We start from the raw sequence: 20,007 nt of genomic DNA, 5'->3' as shown, positions 1-20,007 counted from the left end.
AACTTGGCTTTTAGTTAGAGAAACTTAATCTTACTTCGGAGTCCAGCGATTATGCGAGACAACCAGTGGGGGCGGGGCGGTGGTGAGGAGATAATTTAGAGGCTTAACTGGATTTTGAGTATTTTGTGAGTCAAAGCGCACTCCTACATCTGAAGTTCTGACACCAAACCCTTAACATTAGGACAAACACGACAGCTAGATTATCCAATTGGCTCTTCTGTGTCATCTCCAGCTCTATGATTTAGGAGCTATCAATTACTTAACAATTGAGTTTCTTCTGGTCAGCTAACAGCCTGCATGCAAGTAAGAACTGTTTCCTGTCTTTAGGATTTATTTAAACATAGAAGTCAAGTCAGAATATGTTTCTTAACATAAAAAATCTTTATTGCTATTTCAGCTTAAGAGGTGATCAAAAATATTTATTCTTGCCTTAGCTCATAGCTTCATAGTGTCATGGAATGTGGTTTCATTTATCTTTCTCTAAAGCAAAAGAAAAAAAGAAAAAAAAGGGCAAAAAAAAAAAAATCCTAAATGTGCTTTTGGTTAAGAAACTAATTCTATATACAAGTTAGAGAAAATTACAGTTTCATGCCAAAATAAAGTATTTATAAAATAACAGGTATTCCATTTTAAAACAAAGCCATGAAAAAGATATTCCATTTTATTTTATTTATTATTATTGTTATCGTTTTTTACAAACAATAGATTTGCTGCAACATGCTCTGGCTCATATTATTGAATTAAAAAATTTAACACATTTCAAAAATATCAAAAATACACTATAATGAGTCTTAGGACTACAATACAACAATGATTGCACAAAACCATAAGATATGAACTCACTGTCTGGATGACATCCACTGGCAACAGTGAGAGAAAACCCTATAGCATCTGGGAGAAGTGCATGAAATTTAGAATACAAGGAGCTTATGTGTGATTGAATGATCACCAAATGGAGGAAACAGCAGGATTTACTGTAGCTGCTTTTCTCAATCTAGGAAGTGCTTACCCAACCATGGGGCAAAAGTCACTAACTGGAGAGAAAGATGAACTTGCCTCCACGACTGGGGGAGTCTGAAAAGGCCCCACCCAGAGGGAAGTAAAAAGTGACGCGACACAGTTCTCGAGTGATGCTGCAGGCATCACTGAATGGCTTGGAGACTAATTATTTAATAATTGGTACATTTATCGATAACAGCCAAATGCTCCCTTGTGGAGGTCTCTTCATTAATAATTATTGAGTAGAGAGAGAAGGTGAGCCTGTGGCTTCCAAGTACCTGCTTTTGCTGAAGGTCTACATGGGAAGAAGAGCAATGTTTGATATTCAGTAGATAAACCAAACCTCACTGGCTCCATCTCCCGGAAAATAGCACTCGCTACAAACAACTATAATAGCACCCAGTGATTACCAAGCTGCTTGTGTTGGCTCTTCCATAACACCAAGAAGATGAATTCATCAACTTATTGCACACATACACTCTACAGTAGTATAATAATAACGCCCTCACCTGTATGAGGAGTGCCAATTCAATGACTCTACGGTAGACTCGTAATGACATAGTGGCATTCAAATTTTCAAACGTATTCCAATCCATTTGGATAAAAGTAAGAATACCATGGCTGCCAAGACTCATGTATTTTTCTTTCTTCCATGGGACTCCTGAACTGCTCCCAGAAGCAGGAGTGATATTCTTTCACAAATTCTCTTAAAGTTCTCTATTAAATGGGAGGTACACACAGAGACCTGAGAATCACGCAGAGGCCAGAATCTCTGGGCTAGAGATCAATGGTACTCTGCCCACCTGGGGAACACAACCTCTGGGTAAAGTCCTGGGAAGTAGATTACATTCACCTGGAGACAGATTCCTGGATTTTACCACCTGACAACCTAATCAGATCACAGGACTGTAAATGACCTCACAGGTCAAGAGTTCTTAAGCTATTTTTGGTAATGGACTATGGCCTTCTAACCCTCTATTTTAATACAGAGCAATTACAGAGGGAAATGAATGAAAGGAAGTTACAGAAAAGAGTAGTTTGGTACTAACTATATGAAAGCCTATATGAAAGGTTTTCAATGCAACCTAGTGTTTCCTGAAAATAAATCTACCATGTAAAAGAACACATGGAATTTTAGAGTTCTTCTGATGAAAAAGTAAATACATTTACTTCTGGTAAAGTCATTTCAGAACTGGGTTTCATGGTGGTTCCAGTAAGTAGGGTGGGAAACAAAGACAAGAAAAGGGTTCACAGAGATAAAGGACTATTTTTAAGAAACTATACTATGAAAGTGGTATATTCCTAAAGTTACTTTCTTCTGCAGACAGACAGCACCAGTGTTCTGTAACTCAAAGATTCTGCTGTCCGAGTAGCAAGACGTTTCACATCACCCATCACTATTACTTTGGGCTTTTTCTTCATTTTCATTTCTCCTTCATTTTTTCCCCATTTCCCCATATAAAAATAGGGCAGCAACAAATGATTTGTTCCCCTTTTTCTAACAGCATCTAAATTTTGTATGAACCATTATATTCCCCACTTCAAATCAAGACCTGAGTTCTGAAACTTTTTAGTAGCTGACCAGTAGTTTGATACAGAGAAGTCAAGTTTTCCTGACAATATGGGGACTCAAACTCAGATTCTTGAGGGGATGGACTTTAGACAGCCACTGGAGTGGTACAGAATCCCCCAAGAGTGAACCCCACTCACACACACACACAGAGACACAGATGTGAGGCCTCTAAGAAGATGAGGATACATAACCATTTGTGGACAGGTCATCTGGTTTTCTACTATTGCTTTAACAAAAACTTCAAAAACCCCCTCAAAGATATAAATAGACAGATCTATATATATATCTCAACCCTATCTTTAACATTTTGTTTCTCATAAAGCAAATTCATAGTTCCACACTATTTTCTTTTTTGTGAAAGTATTCTAAAAATTCAAAGCACATTCCCCATTGGGTAAAATCAAGCAATATCAAAATTTTATAGGAATAAGTAGGAATTAGTTTCCTAAGTAAATCTTCTAATGGAAAAGGCAACAGAACAGAAATATGGAAGGAACTGCATTTTGCTAGAGTTATGTGGAATGTGCAAAAATACAGTAAACCAGGTTTTCTGTAAGCTTAGGATTTTCTCAATTATGTCTTTCTTCTATTAGTAATTGAGCCCAGTACTCTGAAACCATGTGAGGTGGAAAAGCAGTTTTCAGAAGAGTATGCTGTTCAACATTAAAGACGTGAACTCATTTCCGACACTTTAGAAAACCATCCCTCTGCTCTAGAGTAAGAGAAGGAACATGTCTAACCCATGATCTCCATCCATTCATCTGCTCTCATTCAGCCTCAGTCATGCAGAGTCACCTGCTACACTCAAGGTTACTTGGATGCGAGCAGCCTCAGCCTTGGCCCTACATGAGGAGGCTGGCTGCCAACTCCATCACGTGTCGTGGGAAGAGGCCAGTCCCCAAATACTTCTCTTGTGATCTGCTGGGCAATTCCTCGCAGGTGTCACATTTGTCAAGGAATTATTCTCTTTTTCTGATCGGGGGGGGGAAGCAGTCTTAGTCCTCTCTCCTTCACCATTCTTCATCCCCAAAGATCCTACTCCCCCAAGTTTCTCAGAGCTTTTCCAGTCTGCCCTCCAACAGTTCAGAGATTTCCCAGGGCCCTTCCTAGTACCCTCACAGAGTGCTCTACAACACCTGATGATCATTCTGTCCACAGAAAAAGGGCCGGGCTGCCTCTAAGAAGATTGGCTCGAGTGCAGATTCAAAAATAAAAAGTTCACAGTCAATGAAAAGTGCTCTCGTTACATTACATACATAAATTATCTGTTTGATTGGTTCTACATTTCCAATAAACATCATTTCGAAAGGCTGTATTCTCGTAGAGAAGAAGGAAAAGCCATGTGACTGGTCACATCACATCCCATCAGTTAGGCTGAGATATAAGGTGATTTCTCTGTCACAGAGATCCATCAGCAGCAATTAGTAAAGAGAATCAATCTTCAGTTATTTCCTCCACAGAGAGAGTCCCTTTCCTGCCCAGGTAGGCAAATTCTCAAATTATCCTAGGAGAGAAAGGGTTAATGGCAGGTGGTAGGACTGATACAGAACAACATCTGCTTTCTCCCAGTAACTCTGGGAATTCCAATGCAGGTTAAATGTGAAACTTAACACTGATGGTGTTTACTAGCTTATCCAGAGCAAGACCCTGAAAGCTCTCACCATGTCTGGCTCCAAGTTCTACCCCCCCCGCCCTCAGCTATGGTTTAGAAATGTAGAGGCAAAATGCCTCTGGAAGGGTCCCCAACCCCACACCACACAGCTTTCCCTCAGCTCCGGCTCCTGGGGGAGGGCTACAGTGCCGTGTCAAACTCCTCCGGGAGCTCGGTCCGATCCTCTTCCCTGGGCTCAGGCTCAGGCCTGCTTTCTTGTTGTTGCTTCATTTGCTCTTTCACTTCTTCTTCCAGGTCACGAGGTACAACAAACTGATCCTCTGGCTCCAGCTGAGTCGGGGCAGCGAAATAGCCAGTCTTCTTCTTGGGTGCTTCTGTGGCCACTTCAATGAGGTTTAGGCTGTCTTCTAGGGGCACGATAGAGCCATTCGAGAGTTTCTTTCCATAGAGACAGGAAGTGGAGGGGGACTTCTGTAACTCCATCCTGTCCTTGCTCACTGGCAGAAGTATGCCACTATTCACACTGTTCTGTCTTCGGATCCCAAAAAACGATCCTCTAGCATGTTCCTCAGGACATGGGGTAGGAGAATTCTCTGTAAGAGTGGGCGAGTTCTCGAGATCCCTTCCCCTACAGCAGTGGATATCTACTTCTACTTCTACTTTGCTGCCATTTGTTATGACACCTTCGACAGGCTGGTCATCATCACTGTCCAGGCCATTGTCAGACTGGTTACTCGAGAAAGTCGCACAAGAATGCTGGCGCTGAAACACCCCAGAGGTGGGTGTTGGATGGAGGCTGCAGCGCCTCTCTGGCCTCGGAAGCAAGCCAGCGTCCAGCCCGACAGTGCTGTGTTCATCAGAAGCAGTGGACCCCACCTCACTGCTCACCTCTGAAGTTGACATCTCGCTGCCGAACTCCGAGGCGATGCCACTACTGGAGGAAGGAGTGGTTGGCTTTGGGGGGTCCTTGATGATGGAGGTTGAAGCAAATCCCACAGGACCCGGGAGGGTGAGCCCATTCATTTCACACGTGCACCCTTCCTCACCAATGTTCAAATAGACCACCATCGCCCCCACATTGTCCTGACAACCATAGCTCTGGGCTACTGTGCACAGCTTCTTGGCAGCCGCTAATGGGTCTTGCACGTGGCGCACTGCGTTGACAGCTTCTGTATATGACAAGTGTTCCCACAATGCTTTGTTTCCCAGAATCAGCAACTCATCTTGAATGGTAAGTGGAGTGGCAGATATGTGGGGCTTAGGGAGGATCCAAGGGTAGAGGTACGTACAGCCCAGCATCCGGGTACAGCAGGTTACCCCATTCACCTTGTTGTCCTAGGAGAAAAGCAGAATGCAAATTCGGAGAAGCAAGCAACAATGACATAAAATTTTTTATCCTTCTAGATCACAATGCCTAGGGCTCTATGGTAAAAGAGAACAGACGTGTTGTATGGTCTTTCCTCGATCTCTATAATTTAAGTGGACTTACAAAAATGAATGTACAGAATTCTTAAAGGACAAAATATCATGTGGTTATTATACCAAATAGTTCACAGGACGGAGGTTAAAACCAATTAAAATTAAGTGACTAAAAGTTTAGCACCTCATCTCAAAAGATATTTGCCCTCACATGAAATACAGGCCTCAGCATGTCCTTAAATAGAGAAACATCTGTGAGAAAAACAATGGGCAGAACTGTCATTAATTCTCCATCATAGTATTCTCACAGAGGCCAGAACTCAGGTGGGTCACTAAAAATGATTTCTCATTAAAGTCACATTTGGGACAGAAAAGATTCAGGGAGATATTAAATGGCTAAGAGGATCTTTGTAGCTAAAGCATTAAATGATCTCTCTATTTAGCCTAGAAAAGTAAAGTCTGAAATCCACAGCATAATTTACCCAATCTATAAGGACTGTACCAGGAGTGAATAGCAGATCAAGTCACAACTAATATAATTCTAAACTTAGAGGAAAAGGAATAATCCTAGTTGCAGGTTGGGAATGGTCATGTGCCAAATACTTTGTACTGATTTCTTTTTACGATAAAAATCAAAGAACGCCTCTAAAGCCACCAAAATATTTGTTTCAGAGTTGTGGTCACTCTCTGGGTGAAAATCTTGGCCCTCTCATTTACCAGAATTTGTCACAAACTCTACATTTTATTTTCTTCATCTGTAAAATAGAAATAAAAGCACTTCTTTCATGGGGATTATTGTGAAAATTAAATAAAATAATAGGAGTCAAGTGCTTATTAGCAAGCAATAAATGCCTGAGGTTAAACTGACATTTTAAAAATAATTCCTGCTTGCCTATGGCACCCCAAGAAAAAACAAAACAACATTATCTAAATTCTGGAAAAAGATTAATCATACACAAAGTTATCTTTTAACTTTCATTTGTTTTGACCGAAAGACTTCCCTGAGACTAATGCCTCGGTATTACAGAATCTTCTTAGTATCAACCCACATTTTAAGGGTCCTTTTTTTGGTTTTGTGTTCCTTGGGTGGAATCTAATCTGGGTCATGCTTACACAGAATTCTGACAGAACAGACAGCCCAGAAATGGACCCACACAAATATGGTCCACTGATCTTTGCCAAAGGAGCAATGGCAGTTCACTGGAGAAAGGACGGTCTGGCCAATGAATGCTGCTGCAACAGGCGGACATCCACATGCAAAAAGGAAAAAGGACTCTAGACACTGAGCTTCTATCTGTCACAGAAATTAATTAAAAACAGATCATAGACCTAAATTAAAACATGAAAACTTACAGAAGATAACACAGAAGAAAAGCTAGGTGACCTTGGGTTTGGCAATGAGTTTGTAAACACTAAAAGCATGAACCCATGAAAGAAAAATGGTAAGTGGACTTCATTCAAACTAAAAACTTCTCGGGGTGCCTAGCTGGCTCAGTCGGCAGAGCATCCAACTCTTGATCTCAGGGTCGTGAGTCTAAGCTCCACATTGGTGTGGAGCCTACTTACGGAAAAAATCTTAAAAAATTTTAAATTCATACTAAAACTTCTGCTTTGCAAACAACACCATTAACAGAGTAAAAAAACAGACACAGAGGGGAGAAGGTATGTGCAAAACACATGTCTGGTAAGGACTGGTATCCAAAATAAACAAAGAACTCTTAAAACTCAACAAAGAAACAATTACAAACGGGAAAGCATCTGAGCAGAATTCTGCTTTGCAGTAAACAATGTTCACATGCAATTGCTAAAGTCTCTTTGAAAGCAAAAAATGTGATGCTAATTACTAAAAAAGGAGACAAGCTACAAAACAGTAGAGATACTGATGCTTTGTATTTAAAAAAAACAAAACAAAACAAAAAAACCACCAGAGCATACTAAGCCATACACAATATAAACAGTAAAAATTTTAAAACTTCGCATTTCAGAACAGGGATGTCAAACTGTAGAATTTTTTCTTCTTCTGTTTCGAATAACCAACCAGAGGAGCTGGAAATTAACCAAGGGAGACATTTACATTCCTTTTACATGCTAGCTATACATATCTGAAGGATCACAAATCAGGATTTTTCATTTCTAATTTGCCTTTTCTTTTTGTTAGTCATTAGCTATTCATTAGATTTTCTTCTAGTACTATTATCTGGATTGGATACAATTTACAGGCTTGATGGGAAGAAAATGGACCTTCACTGCCTGTATGCAGAACAGCATTCACTAGATTTGGGAAGTAGAAGTAACTGGTAGAGAGCGAGATTCACCTCTGTTATGATGGCTTTCTGGTCCTTCACCCTTTGAGCCTCCTCTGGGTCCTGCTCCAGGCTGAAGACTTTTGAGAGGGGCACTGCTTTCCCACTGCGGCACAGGACTGCTTGGCACGTGCCAACATTGGCGACAGTCAGGCTAAAACTACTTGTTGGGTCGGCAGTGTCAGGGCGGATGTAACAGAGGAGAGCGGAGGAGCCCAGCTTCTGGCCAGCCATTCCCAATTTCCTGTTTAGAAAAAAAAAAAGAAAACAAAGTTTTCGAAGTGGCAGTCCTTCATGTCCATGCTTTCCTCGTTTCTCTGCCACGACTGTGAGCCAGCCGCACCGTGTTCACCTAAAGGCAGTCTCTTATACAGGACAGGATGGTGAAGAGTTCACCTTCCACGCTTAGCTGACAGAGAAAAGAGATTTTATGAACAGGTTGAGGGTAGGGGAGACAGTGAGGAGACATCTCTCTCTATGGCTTCTGCTTGTGTCTGATCATAGACAGCAGGGGCCTCATTCAGTCATTTTCAACTCCAGCACATCAGAGTCACCTGGAGGGCACATTACAACAGAAGGCTGGGCTCCCTCCTCAGAGTTTCTGATGCAGTGGGTAAGGGGCTGGCCCAGGAATCTGCACTTCTAACAAGTTCCTAGTGATGCTGAGGGTGCTGCTCCTAGAACACTTTGAGAACCACTCACTTAGGCTGTAAGTTCCTTGAAAGAAGGACCACACTCTTCCTTCTCTATCTCCCATACACATGGCATCCATCCCTAGCACACGGCATGCAATGCTGAGCACAGAGCAGATACTATGAGAAAGATCCGGTGGCAAATTCCAGCTCTGCCATTTGCTCACTGCAGATCCACAGCAAGATATTTCTCTGAGAAATTTTTCTGATAAAATACCCACTTCTTTGGGGGCGCCTGGGTGGCACAGCAGTTAAGCGTCTGCCTTTGGCTCAGGGCGTGATCCCGGCGTTCTGGGATCGAGCCCCGCATCAGGCTCCTCTGCTATGAGCCTGCTTCTTCCTCTCCCACTCCCCCTGCTTGTGTTCCCTCTCTCGCTGGCTGTCTCTATCTCTGTTAAATAAATAAATCTTAAAAAAAAAACAAAACACTTCTCTGGCTCGTTTGGAAAATTAAAGACATGCTATGAAAAAGATAGACTGGTCTTCTGCCTGGCTCTTGGGGGGGTGCTTCCTGAACCAAGTTCTCTTCCCAAGCTCTTCCCAACTGCCAAGTTCCTAGTTCAATTCTATTACCGAAAAATAGACTCCTTTCCCCACATCTTTGCTTTGTGTTGTAATGAAAGATAATACCAGCTTGGGCTCCAGGCTATTCCATCTCAACCTGGATGGTACAAGGTTACAACCTTTCAGTTGTGCATGGCCTCCATGCAGCCCACCTGATATACGTGATGCTGTACTAGCTACTAAGAGATTTTCAATAGTTTGGTTATATAGAGTTTTTGCCCTTAAGTGGCTGAGAAGTATTAATTGGTAAATCCCCAATAATAAGTATTCTAAACACATGAATCCGATCCATGCTTAACCTTTTGTAGGTCACTGACTCTTTGCGAAGAATCTTACAAAAGCTTACGCCATCTTCCTTCCCCTAAATGTACAAATGCACTTACACACACACAACCTTCTACACATGATTTCTGGGGTTCCAGATCCTCAGCGGCCTCTGGGTTCAACAGGGAAAGCAGATGGCCCCAAAGGCTCCTTAAAGGACCAATGTCCCCGTGCCCCTGGGTCGCTCAGTCGGTAAAGCGCATGCCTTCAACTCCAGTTGTGATCTCAGGGTCCTGGGATCGAGCCCGGCATTGTGTGGGGCTCCGCACTCAGTGGGGAGTCTGCTTCTCCATCTCCTTCTGCCCCTCCCCCTGCTCATGCTCGCTCTTTCTCTCAAACAAATAAAAATCTTAAATAAATAAAGGACAAAAGTCCCCACGTTCCTCCGTGCTGATACAGAGAATAGTCATAGCAGAAGGTCTCACCTTGATCTTGTACCTATAAATTTAGACCCTGACCTTCTGGCTTAGTGAGATTTACTTTCCAAAAGTAGAACTGAGTTAGGGATTATTCAACCCACCTGCTTACCTGTGAGATACCAAGAAGGTGTTAGCCATGAAAACCGTGTCATTTGTTGACTGCTGTACTTCTTCCAGAAGCACGTCCGCCATGGTACACTGGAGCAGGCGCGGGAGCTCCTCGTTTCGGTCCCCATCAAACATGCCATACACAGCGCCCACCCCCTCTGCAAAGTTATCCACAGCTAGGGCAGAGACACACAGCCTGTAACACAAACAGGAGAAAAACAAACATCCAAGCAAGTTATGGTGAAAGGATTATCCTCCAGGGAGCCTTCTTTGAAAAGTATTAATTGAGGGTAGAAAAAACAGTAGTAAATTCTAATCCATACATGAAAAATGATTAGGTAATTAAGTAGCACCTGAAAGAGTTGATGTTTTAAGAAACGGGGGAATTCAGCCACACTCATGGGCAGTACATACTCGCTTTGCAGTGCTGCCAAAGGCTGGAAAGAGTCAATGTTTTCCCTTTGTAGTGATAAGGATTGTACGGTCGACAACCTTCAGCCAAAGAGCCCCAGGAGCACAACTACAGTGGAAGAAGTTGGGCGTATTACTCCTTGTGGCAAGGGATAAGGCGCACCATGGCACTCTCGGGTGAACACGTAAGAGCATGCTGGAAAGAACCTACTACAGGATTCGGGCTTTGGGTGGGTCATTTGGGGGAAGGTCTAATGATGTGGACCAAGATTAGGTGCTGTCAGAAAGTGGGGCCATTCTATGGCTGGGTATCTCAGTAAATCTTATCTACAGAGAAAGAAAAGTAGCATGAGGAGAAAGTAGCCATCACCATTTTAGCCATAAGAGTGGGTGTTTGGTATCTTGTGGACTGTGCATTCATCTTGCTTTTATCTCACGGGGCCATGGTCCCAGAGGGATCTTCTCTGATGCTGAGACTCCATGATGTGTTTATGTCCCACAGGAGAACGACACGGCCTGGCTTTCAGCATCAGATCAGATGTCAGGGGCTGCCTTTTTCATTTCTCTCCGTGGCCAAGATACTCACTTATTTCTCTGCCCTGCCATCTCTGCCAGTCCATGGCTCCAGAAGGTTGATGTAACTGTAGCATCGGTGGTCGGCAAAGGTTTCTGATCAATTTTCAAGGTGGTGATATGGCTGTGGGAAGTGCAGAAGGGAAGGGAAGACCACACAGACTTCTGTATTTCACAAAAACTATCCCAAAAGAACATGTGTTTTTATAAAATCACCTGATGACAGACCAAGATTTATTTTCAGAGAGAATGAAAGAAAGTAGTGTGCTGACCCACCGGCCAAGAAGGAGAAGGAAAAGGGTAATAGGAAGAAATAGGGGCCAAATATTATGGCAATCAGTACTGATCATTTCAATGAAAAACGGAGTCTATCCAAAGATTTCAAAGTCTTTGCCAACTGTCTACTTAATATTCTGATACAGTGAAGGCTTGGTACAATGAGTGAGGCTGCATCATCTCTTAGATGATGTAATGCAATGTGATCTGTACCACCTAAAATGTCTACATAAAAATATTCAGTGTGTGGCTGAGCAGTGCCCACGATGCTGAGTTCTGATATAAATGGGCTGTCTAGTGGATAGAATATCTATCCATAACTGAAGTAAGTAAAAGGACTAATATGGCCTAATTCATTCTATTCCTTTAATTAATCCAGATCCCTACTACAGACCTTAGGAGATCCACAATGGCTGATGGAACTAAGAGCACATGTGGATTCAATTTAAAAATTTTTCCTACCTAAACGTGTCCAGCGTCTTGTGTTCCAGTACCAGATTCGTATTTCCCGTCAGGTCAAGGTCTTGTAAAGAGGCAGGCAGAGCCTCCGGAATCAGGATTTCTGTCAAGTCATTGCAACTTAGGTCTACAAACTGAGAGGAAAATGGGGAAATCAATAGAAAATACATCACAGACAGTGAGTTCTTAACTCCCTAACACTCAGTCCCCTACTGTATTCTCAAAGGAAACAATTTCTTCCCAGGAATCGATTAAATCTGTTGTGATTCCAAACTGCCACTTTCTTCTTCTCTACGAGAAGAGAATGACCTGCCATTTCCCCAGCAGGACACCATCCCATCACAGAAAAGTACCTGGATCTGAGGCAACTGCAGTATTTCTGGGAAAATGCTGATGTTATTGGAGTGAGCCACAAGGGTGTGAAGCCTTTTGCAGTTGGCTATGGTCGTGGGAATGGTTTTAAGCTTGTTGCCACTTAGGTTCAGTTCCTCCAGTTGCTCCAATTTATTTAATTTGCTGAAAAAGAAACCACCATATAGCACACTGCACTCCCAATGGGCAGCCGTCAAGCCCGGGTGACAGCAGCCACACAGAGTACAGCAGCGGCCGGGTCCGCTGCCAGAGGGCTGGTGAGAACAAAACAGCCAGATGCCAGCAAAGGGAACGGCTCCCCAAGGTGACTGCTCCCCCTGAGTCTCAGCCTAATCTGCCTCTCACTGAGTTTCAAGGGCAGAAGCTTCCCTTGCTTCTCTTACAGCTGCTGGACCTTGTGGGTATGCACATCTTCTTGTTATCTGACTTATGGGAAGAGGCAGAATCAGCGCTGGCCTACAGTTAGATTACTACGGTACTTGCTTGGCCACTAACTAGCTGCAAAATACAGCATAATTTAACGTCAGTGGGCATCAACATCCTCAGCTGTAAAATAAACAAGTTGTACTAAATCATCACTAAGATTCCTTTCAGTGTTAAATTTCTATAGCTACCTATTCAACATAATCCATCTTCAGTAAACATTCCGGGAGTGCTTGCTACGCAGGCAGCCAAGTGCCAAGGAGTATGATACAAGCGAGTCACACTGTTCTGTGGGACTAAGCAAAGCTTTCTACACAGCAAGCAAAATATCTTCAGATAGCCTGACATCTTTATCTAGATTACTACAAACTGCTCTGATTTATTTATAATTTATTAATTTAAAAATTATAAAAATAATAAACTCCTATAACATGGAGAAAAAGTTTGGAAAATAAAGAAATAAAACAATACCACTGATCTGAAATTACTATTATTCTGTCTGCTAAATGAGATGCATATTCAGAATTTTCATAGGCATATTTGTTTTACATAAAATTTATATCCTGCCCTTTCCATGTATCATAATTTCTATTACTAGAAAATCATTAATACTTTTAAATAACTAAGCTCAGTAAATTAAAATTGTTTTCTTTCCTACTACAAAAGTAATGCATACTCATTGGAAAAAAACTGAAAAATAGAGATAAACAGAAAAAAATTTTTTTAATCCTACTACCAAAGATAATCTCTCATAACAGTCTGATGGAGGGTATTCTTGTCCTTTTAATGCAATAAACTATATTTTTCAAATTAAAAAATGTCATATATATATTGTTTAATAACTTGCTTTTTTTTTAACTTAACAATACATTTTAAAAGTGTTCTTGGGGGCGCCTGGGTGGCACAACGGTTAAGCGTCTGCCTTCGGCTCAGGGCGTGATCCCGGCGTTCTGGGTTCGAGCCCCACATCAGGCTCCTCTGCTGGGAGCCTGCTTCTTCCTCTCCCACTCCCCCTGCCTGTGTTCCCTCTCGCTGGCTGTCTCTCTCTCTCCATCAAATAAATAAATAAAATCTTAAAAAAAAAAAAAAAAGTGTTCTTGTGTCCAAATCTCATGCTTTTCTCCTATACTACTCCCTCCTTAGATCTAATTTGTAAACACAAATGCGGGATACCTATCTTAGCCAGTCTCTTCCTGAGCACCCAAAACTACACTACATTTTGAAAGTAGTCCAAAAGAAACAGAAGAATTGGACTGTGCCTGTGTAATTAAACATTGTTCAGGAGATGACTTGACAGCGGATTTAAGATTCAGTACAGAACAAACATTTTAATATACTGTTCCTAAATTCCATTTAGTTTTATTATCTGTATTTCAGAGTACTCTAATTTTGTGTGATCTCCTATTACTTTTTATCTTTACTTCTAACGTATTTTCATAATCTTTGATGTATTTTCAGTTTTGTGTCTGCTTTTAATGCTTCCAGTAAGAATTTCATCAGATTAGGAGGAATTCATCAGCTTCACAGCATTCCATCTGCTATCTCCCAAAAGCTTCATAAACCAGTAGGACTTGTCAATTGTCTGTTGTTTCCACTTTACAGAAACGTATCTGAGGCCAGTGGAATTAGTCTGATAGGATTTCAAGAGATCTATCAGATGCTGAAATTAAGATTCTGCCTTCACTTTATTTTTTTTTTTAAAGATTTTATTTATTTATTTGAGAAAGAGAGAAAAGCAGGCTACCCCCTAAGCAGGGAGTGTGACGTGGGGCTTGATCCTAGGACCCCAGGATCATGATCCAAGCTGAAGGCAGATGCTTAACTGACTGAGCCACCCAACGCCCCAAGATTTCGCCTTCACTTTAAAAGCCATTGTTCAAATTCTTTGAAAGAAGCAATCAAGTTTAACCTGCTTGTCTTCTTAAGCTCCAAATATCTCATTTCATAAACATTCACAAAAATTATAATCTCTGAATTTTTCTAAGTTTATCATATTTCTAAGAAAATCTGTAAAATAAAATTAGAATCAAAATACATAGTTTTGTTTTCAAATTATACCAAACATATAATTTCAAATTACAGCAAACATAATTTTATATGATATATATAATTTCATTCAAATTATATCAAATGTCACTTATTTCCCTATAGTCTTCATTTCTGAAAACATGATTTTTAATGACTACTTTCATGGTACAGATGGATTTTTCTGGCATCAAATTTCCCAAAATCTTTTTTATCAAATATATTTTGGAAGATACTTATTTCTCCACTGACACTGTTTAAAACCTCGACAGCATTAAACATCTCTCTTATGTTTTCTCGTGGGTATAGCCTGGCTAACTATTATTCATCTCTTCCTCCAGGAAGTCAACCCCGCCCCCAGGCACCGTGGAGTGCAGAGCTACCTGTGTGTATCCTTAACACCTTGCATTTGTTACACTGTACTGCAACCGCCTATTACTTGTCTATTTCCCCAATTTGACTGTAAGTTACTTGAGGACAGAGACTGTTACCTAACCACCACTGTTTCCCCAGTACTTATGCAGTACTTGACATATAGTAGGCATTCAATATATAATATATATAATGAATAAATTGATGGACTCAACAGTATATTATAAAACAGAGCTGACAAGAGAAAAGAAAAAAATGTTTTCAGAATGTAGTTCTTTTTTTTTTAAGATTTTATTTATTTATTTGACAGAGAGACAGCCAGCGAGAGAGGGAACACAAGCAGGGGGAGTGGGAAAGGAAGAAGCAGGCTCCCAGAGGAGCAGGGAGCCCGATGCGGGGCTTGATCCCAGCACCCTGGGATCACGCCCTGAGCTGAAGGCAGATGCTTAACGACTGAGCCACCCAGGCGCCCCATCAGAATGTATTTCTTAAGCTTACACTTTTATAGGTTGAAAATTCTCAGACCATTATTAAGTAATTAGAACAAAGAATCAAATGCATTTTAGCTAAGAATTCTCTGGTTACTGATACTTAACGACTGGGTACAGATTTTCTCATTCAACCAGTAGAATCACAGCACCAGCAAGTTGCTCAACATAAAGCCAGAGGGCCCAGTAAGGTAATTGTAATGTAGACTGCAAATGCAGGTTTCACCCTATGTGTCTGAAATGACGAATGTGTGCATTTGCTTACCTTGCAGGAAAGGTCTGTAGCTGGTTATTCGCAAGATGCAAGATTCGCAGGTGCGGGTGGCCCACCAGAACAGGCACACACTGGTCTGTCAGGAGGTTGTTGGTCAGATAGAGCAGCTGCAGAGCACTCAGACTCTCCTCTCCAGCCCCAGCAGATGGCAAAGATTCCAGACAGTTTGCAGACGCATTCAAGTATCTGAGACTGACAGAACACACACAAATCACCATTTCCTGTATGGTTATTTGTTACCATCCTACCCTCTCAGTATGGAACACTGCCATTTCATGCTCCTGAACTTGTGACACAAGTAATTTCTTGCAGGGTTTTTTGTTTTTTTTTTTCTAATCGATTCTATCCACCCAACCAAAGTTCCTTTTATTCAACTCGTGCAAGCCAAGTAGAGAGGAAAGAACTTAGGCTTGCTTGTGTTCCCAGGCTTCTGTAGTGGCCTGTTTCTAACCTAGTTTCATCTTTTATGGTCTGTTGTCCACGGAAAAGGTGTCATTGAATGTCATGTTCACAAATATCTCAATTGTGAAGACACCCTTCAGAAAAGTTTTTGATTTGAACAGGATCCTATTTATTTAGCCAATCCTCTGAGAGTCTGCTAATAACGGGCATAGAGGCTGTTGGCAACTATCTGCTATTATAGACAAGTTTTATCTTCCATGAGAACGATATAAGAAAACCAGTTTGCTCAATCCTTTGTCAACACCAAGTATCATAATTCATTTTAATCTTGGCCAATCTAACACGTAAAGTATGGTATGATTTTAAAAATTTACCTAGCATAGCATGGTGTTTGGTATATAGAGAACATGCTCAATAAAAGACAGCTATTATTATTAACCTTGTTGCATGTTAAGTCTCCTTCATATTATGTGATCCACATCCCTAGTTAGCTTTTTAGCTGTCGAGGATACTGTTTATATGTGTGTATGTCTTTGTATGTCCCAAAAGGGCTCTGTGCAGAGTTAGTATTAGATTAGTATCATCGACAGTTTGCTATAGCTACTAAGTAGCTTCCTTACTACAAATTCTAAGGTTGTAAACCTAAGTTGGAAACCTTAAAAAAAAAAAAAAGAACTAAATGCAGTGAGGCGCCCAGCTGGCTCAGTCTGTGGCGTGTGCAACTCTTGATCCCGGGGCTGTGGGTTCAAGACCCATGTTAGATACAGAGATTGCTTAAAAACAAAAACTTAAGAAAAAAAAAAAAAAAAAAAAAAGAACCAACAACCAAGAGGGCATCTGGTGGCTCAGTCAGTTAAGCATCCAACTCTTGACATCAGGGTTGTGGGTTCAATCCCCACACTGGGTGTAGAGATTCCTTAAAAATAAAATCTTTAATTAAAAAAAAGAGAGATTGAGAAAAGAGGTTGGGTCAGTTGGTTAAGCATCCAACTCCTGATTTTGACTCAGGTCATGACTTCAGGGTTGTGAGATCAAGCCCTGTGATGGGCTCCATGCTCATGGAGCCTGCTTAAGATTCTCTCTCCCTCTACCCCTCCCTCTCTCTCTCTCTTAAAAAAAAAAAAAAAAAAAAAACAAAAAACCCAAAAAAACAAATGCATTACTAACAAATACTTGTTAATTAAGTTAAATGTTACTGCATTAAAATTCCATATAAACTTTTCAAAAAGAAAATTTCCCTCAAATATTTTCTAGAATTTCCAAAGATTTTAATTTTAGGAAAATCCAACCAAGTATATTATACATTAAGAGATATATAAGCTGCCAAAGAACAAGCCAGACACTTATGAGCTAAATGCTTTTTGTATGTATCCTGTAGCCTTACGTTAAATTTCTACTGCTTATCTCTTGTTTTCTCCATTTCTAAACTGAAGACAATATTGCAGAAGACTATAATTAAAACTAGTTTTCACTTAACGGTGACATATGCATGAGATAAACCTGATTACAGGAAGTACAGGAAGACACACTATTTATTAATTTACAGTGAGAACGCAAATAACACCTTTTGGAACAAAGTTACCTTTAAATGCACAGTTTTCCAAGTAGGTAGTAAAAAAGCACTGCACATTAAGAATGTAACTTGATGATAGCTTGGTAAAGCAAGAAGCGAAAACTAAATTAACTTTAGTGATATGTCCTTTTCTCCCAAACACAAAAGGTGAAAATTGCCAAGAAGGCTTTATGAGAAAGCTGTAATTTTTCTTTAAGAGGTCATAAATGTATTCATTTTTGGAGATTAAAGCCTGTTTGAAATTTCCCAAGCTGCTTCAAATTGTTTACAACACTAAAACTTCTTCAGTATTTGATGGTTATTTCAACTTTTGAGTTAAAGACTACTGTCTCATACAACAGTGTCATATTTGTTTTCATATAAATTACTCATAAAAGTCTCCACGCATAGTTGGACTGTTGGGCAAACACTGTAGAGTTCCAAAGGTCACTCCAATGACAAGTTAACAGTTTGTTTCGTCGATGATTCGCTCTTCTAAATAACCTCTGTGGCACTTACTTTAAGGCCTTGGAGAAGAGCGTATCTGGCAGCCTGGTGAGCAGGTTATGCTGAATATCCAGTGCCTCCAGGGGGATGTGCTCCACCAGCACCGGCAGGCTCTGCACCTGATTGTGCCCCGCCGTCAGCTTTCTGAGACTCAAGCTACTAAGGATTCTGAGGGCAACAGTACAAAGAAACAAATGAAAAACTTCATTAAATCATTTTTTCTGAGTCTGCCCTTGGCCATCTCCCTGAAATCGGTAAACTAACAGAAACCTGTTCTAGACAGTCTCACCACCGGCAAGCGCCCGAGCCAACAGAACGGCCACGACCATATGCTTACCCACCACCCACTAGGAAGTCATTATGAGGTCATTTTGGGAAAAGGTGACTTAACGAAAGCAAACAAAACAGAACAGATCTAAACAAAAAAAGCAATTTCTAGAATAAACTGATTTATATTTTAAGTCTAGACAGCACCAAAAATTCAGTCAATTTATTAATACAGTTTATCCTTGAATAACATGGATTTGAACTGCGAGGGTCCACTTACACGTGGATTTTTTTTATAAAGGCAGTATAGTACTGTAAATGTATTTCCTCTACCTTATGATTTTCTTAATGAGATTTTCTTTTCTCCAGCTTACTTCAAGAACAGAGTATAAAATACATATAACATACAAAACACGACTACTTATGTGATCAGTAAGGCTTCCAGTCAACAGTAGGCTCTTAGTAGTTAAGTTTTAGGGGAAGTCAAAAGTTACACGTGGATTTTCAACTGTGCAGGGGTCGGGACCCGTAACCCCACATTGTTCAAGGATTAACTGTAACTGATCGTAATAAATAACAAAATTTATTATAACAAAAACTACTACTTACTTAGTGCTTAAAATGTGCTAGGCCATTTTAACTATTCAGTTCAGAAGGGTTAAGGGACTTTGATTTGCAAAAGATCTCACACTGAATGTGGGAAATAGTAGGGTCAGGACTTGAACTAAGGTCCGATTCCAGCTGCGTTCACACCTACTGTGCTGCAAGCCTCTAGTTTATTTTAAAGACTCCACTAGGTGACAACTACACATCTTACACCTCAGTGCTTTTGAATATCCCATTCCCTCCTCTCCCAGTACCTCCCTCTCTCCCCCTCTGCGTACAGAAATCTCACCATCTTATAAAAAGGTCAACTCAAATATGTAAATCTCTCCTAAAGCATTCCATAATTGTTCAAAATTGTGAATTTCTAAAACATTTGACTCATACGGTGTAATGACGAAGAGTGAAGGCTTCAGAATAAGAACAACCTAGTCCAGTGTGACTCTGGACAAGTTACCCAACCGCTGCAGGCCCTCATTCCCTCACTTGTAAGATGAGAATAAGAGCGTCTATCTAATAATAAGGTGGTTAAAGGATTAATAAGGTAATAAAAGTGAGGTTCTTTTTTTTTAAAGATTTTATTTATTTATTTGACAGAGAGAGAGACAGCCAGCGAGAGAGGGAACACAAGCAGGGGGAGTGGGAGAGGAAGAAGCAGGCTCCCAGAGGAGCAGGGAGCCCGATGCGGGGCTTGATCCCAGGTCCCTGGGATCACGCCCTGAGCCGAAGGCAGATGCTTAACGACTGAGCCACCCAGGCGCCCCTAAAAGTGAGGTTCTTAAAACATTACTCAGTTCATAATAACTTATCCAATACAAATGATCTATTATCACAATCAGATCACTGATCTATGCCAATGACTCCTGTTACATTTTATCACAGTTATCTGTGCACGAGTCATCCCAAATATCCACTTACCAGTTCCATGCAGGCCAAGACTGTATATTAGCCATTACTGTACTCCTTACAGCACTTCACACTGCCCTGCAC

At 40.9% G+C, this 20,007-nt stretch overlaps 1 protein-coding gene across 1 annotated transcript in view; it reads right to left on the bottom strand.

Moving 5' to 3' along the window:
- Window positions 1–654: 654 nt before the first annotated feature.
- PHLPP2 (PH domain and leucine rich repeat protein phosphatase 2) overlaps window positions 655–20,007 on the bottom strand; it is a 66,227-nt gene continuing 46,874 nt past the window's right edge. Inside the window, exons 11-18 of the mRNA XM_008702381.2 lie at window positions 18,160–18,315; window positions 15,678–15,878; window positions 12,086–12,248; window positions 11,736–11,866; window positions 11,011–11,121; window positions 10,015–10,209; window positions 7,919–8,150; window positions 655–5,519 (exon numbers count right to left, since the gene is read on the bottom strand). Of these exons, the coding sequence (XP_008700603.1) occupies window positions 4,365–5,519; window positions 7,919–8,150; window positions 10,015–10,209; window positions 11,011–11,121; window positions 11,736–11,866; window positions 12,086–12,248; window positions 15,678–15,878; window positions 18,160–18,315 (2,344 nt within the window). The 3' untranslated portion in view covers window positions 655–4,364. The remainder of the gene's footprint in view (window positions 5,520–7,918; window positions 8,151–10,014; window positions 10,210–11,010; window positions 11,122–11,735; window positions 11,867–12,085; window positions 12,249–15,677; window positions 15,879–18,159; window positions 18,316–20,007) is intronic.

The sequence above is a fragment of the Ursus maritimus genome, unplaced genomic scaffold (assembly GCF_017311325.1).
Source record: "Ursus maritimus isolate PB19 unplaced genomic scaffold, ASM1731132v1 scaffold_19, whole genome shotgun sequence".
Classification (NCBI taxonomy): domain Eukaryota; kingdom Metazoa; phylum Chordata; class Mammalia; order Carnivora; family Ursidae; genus Ursus; species Ursus maritimus.
The sequence above is the reverse complement of the archived record's forward strand: the minus strand, read 5'-3'. Positions and strand labels throughout refer to the sequence as shown.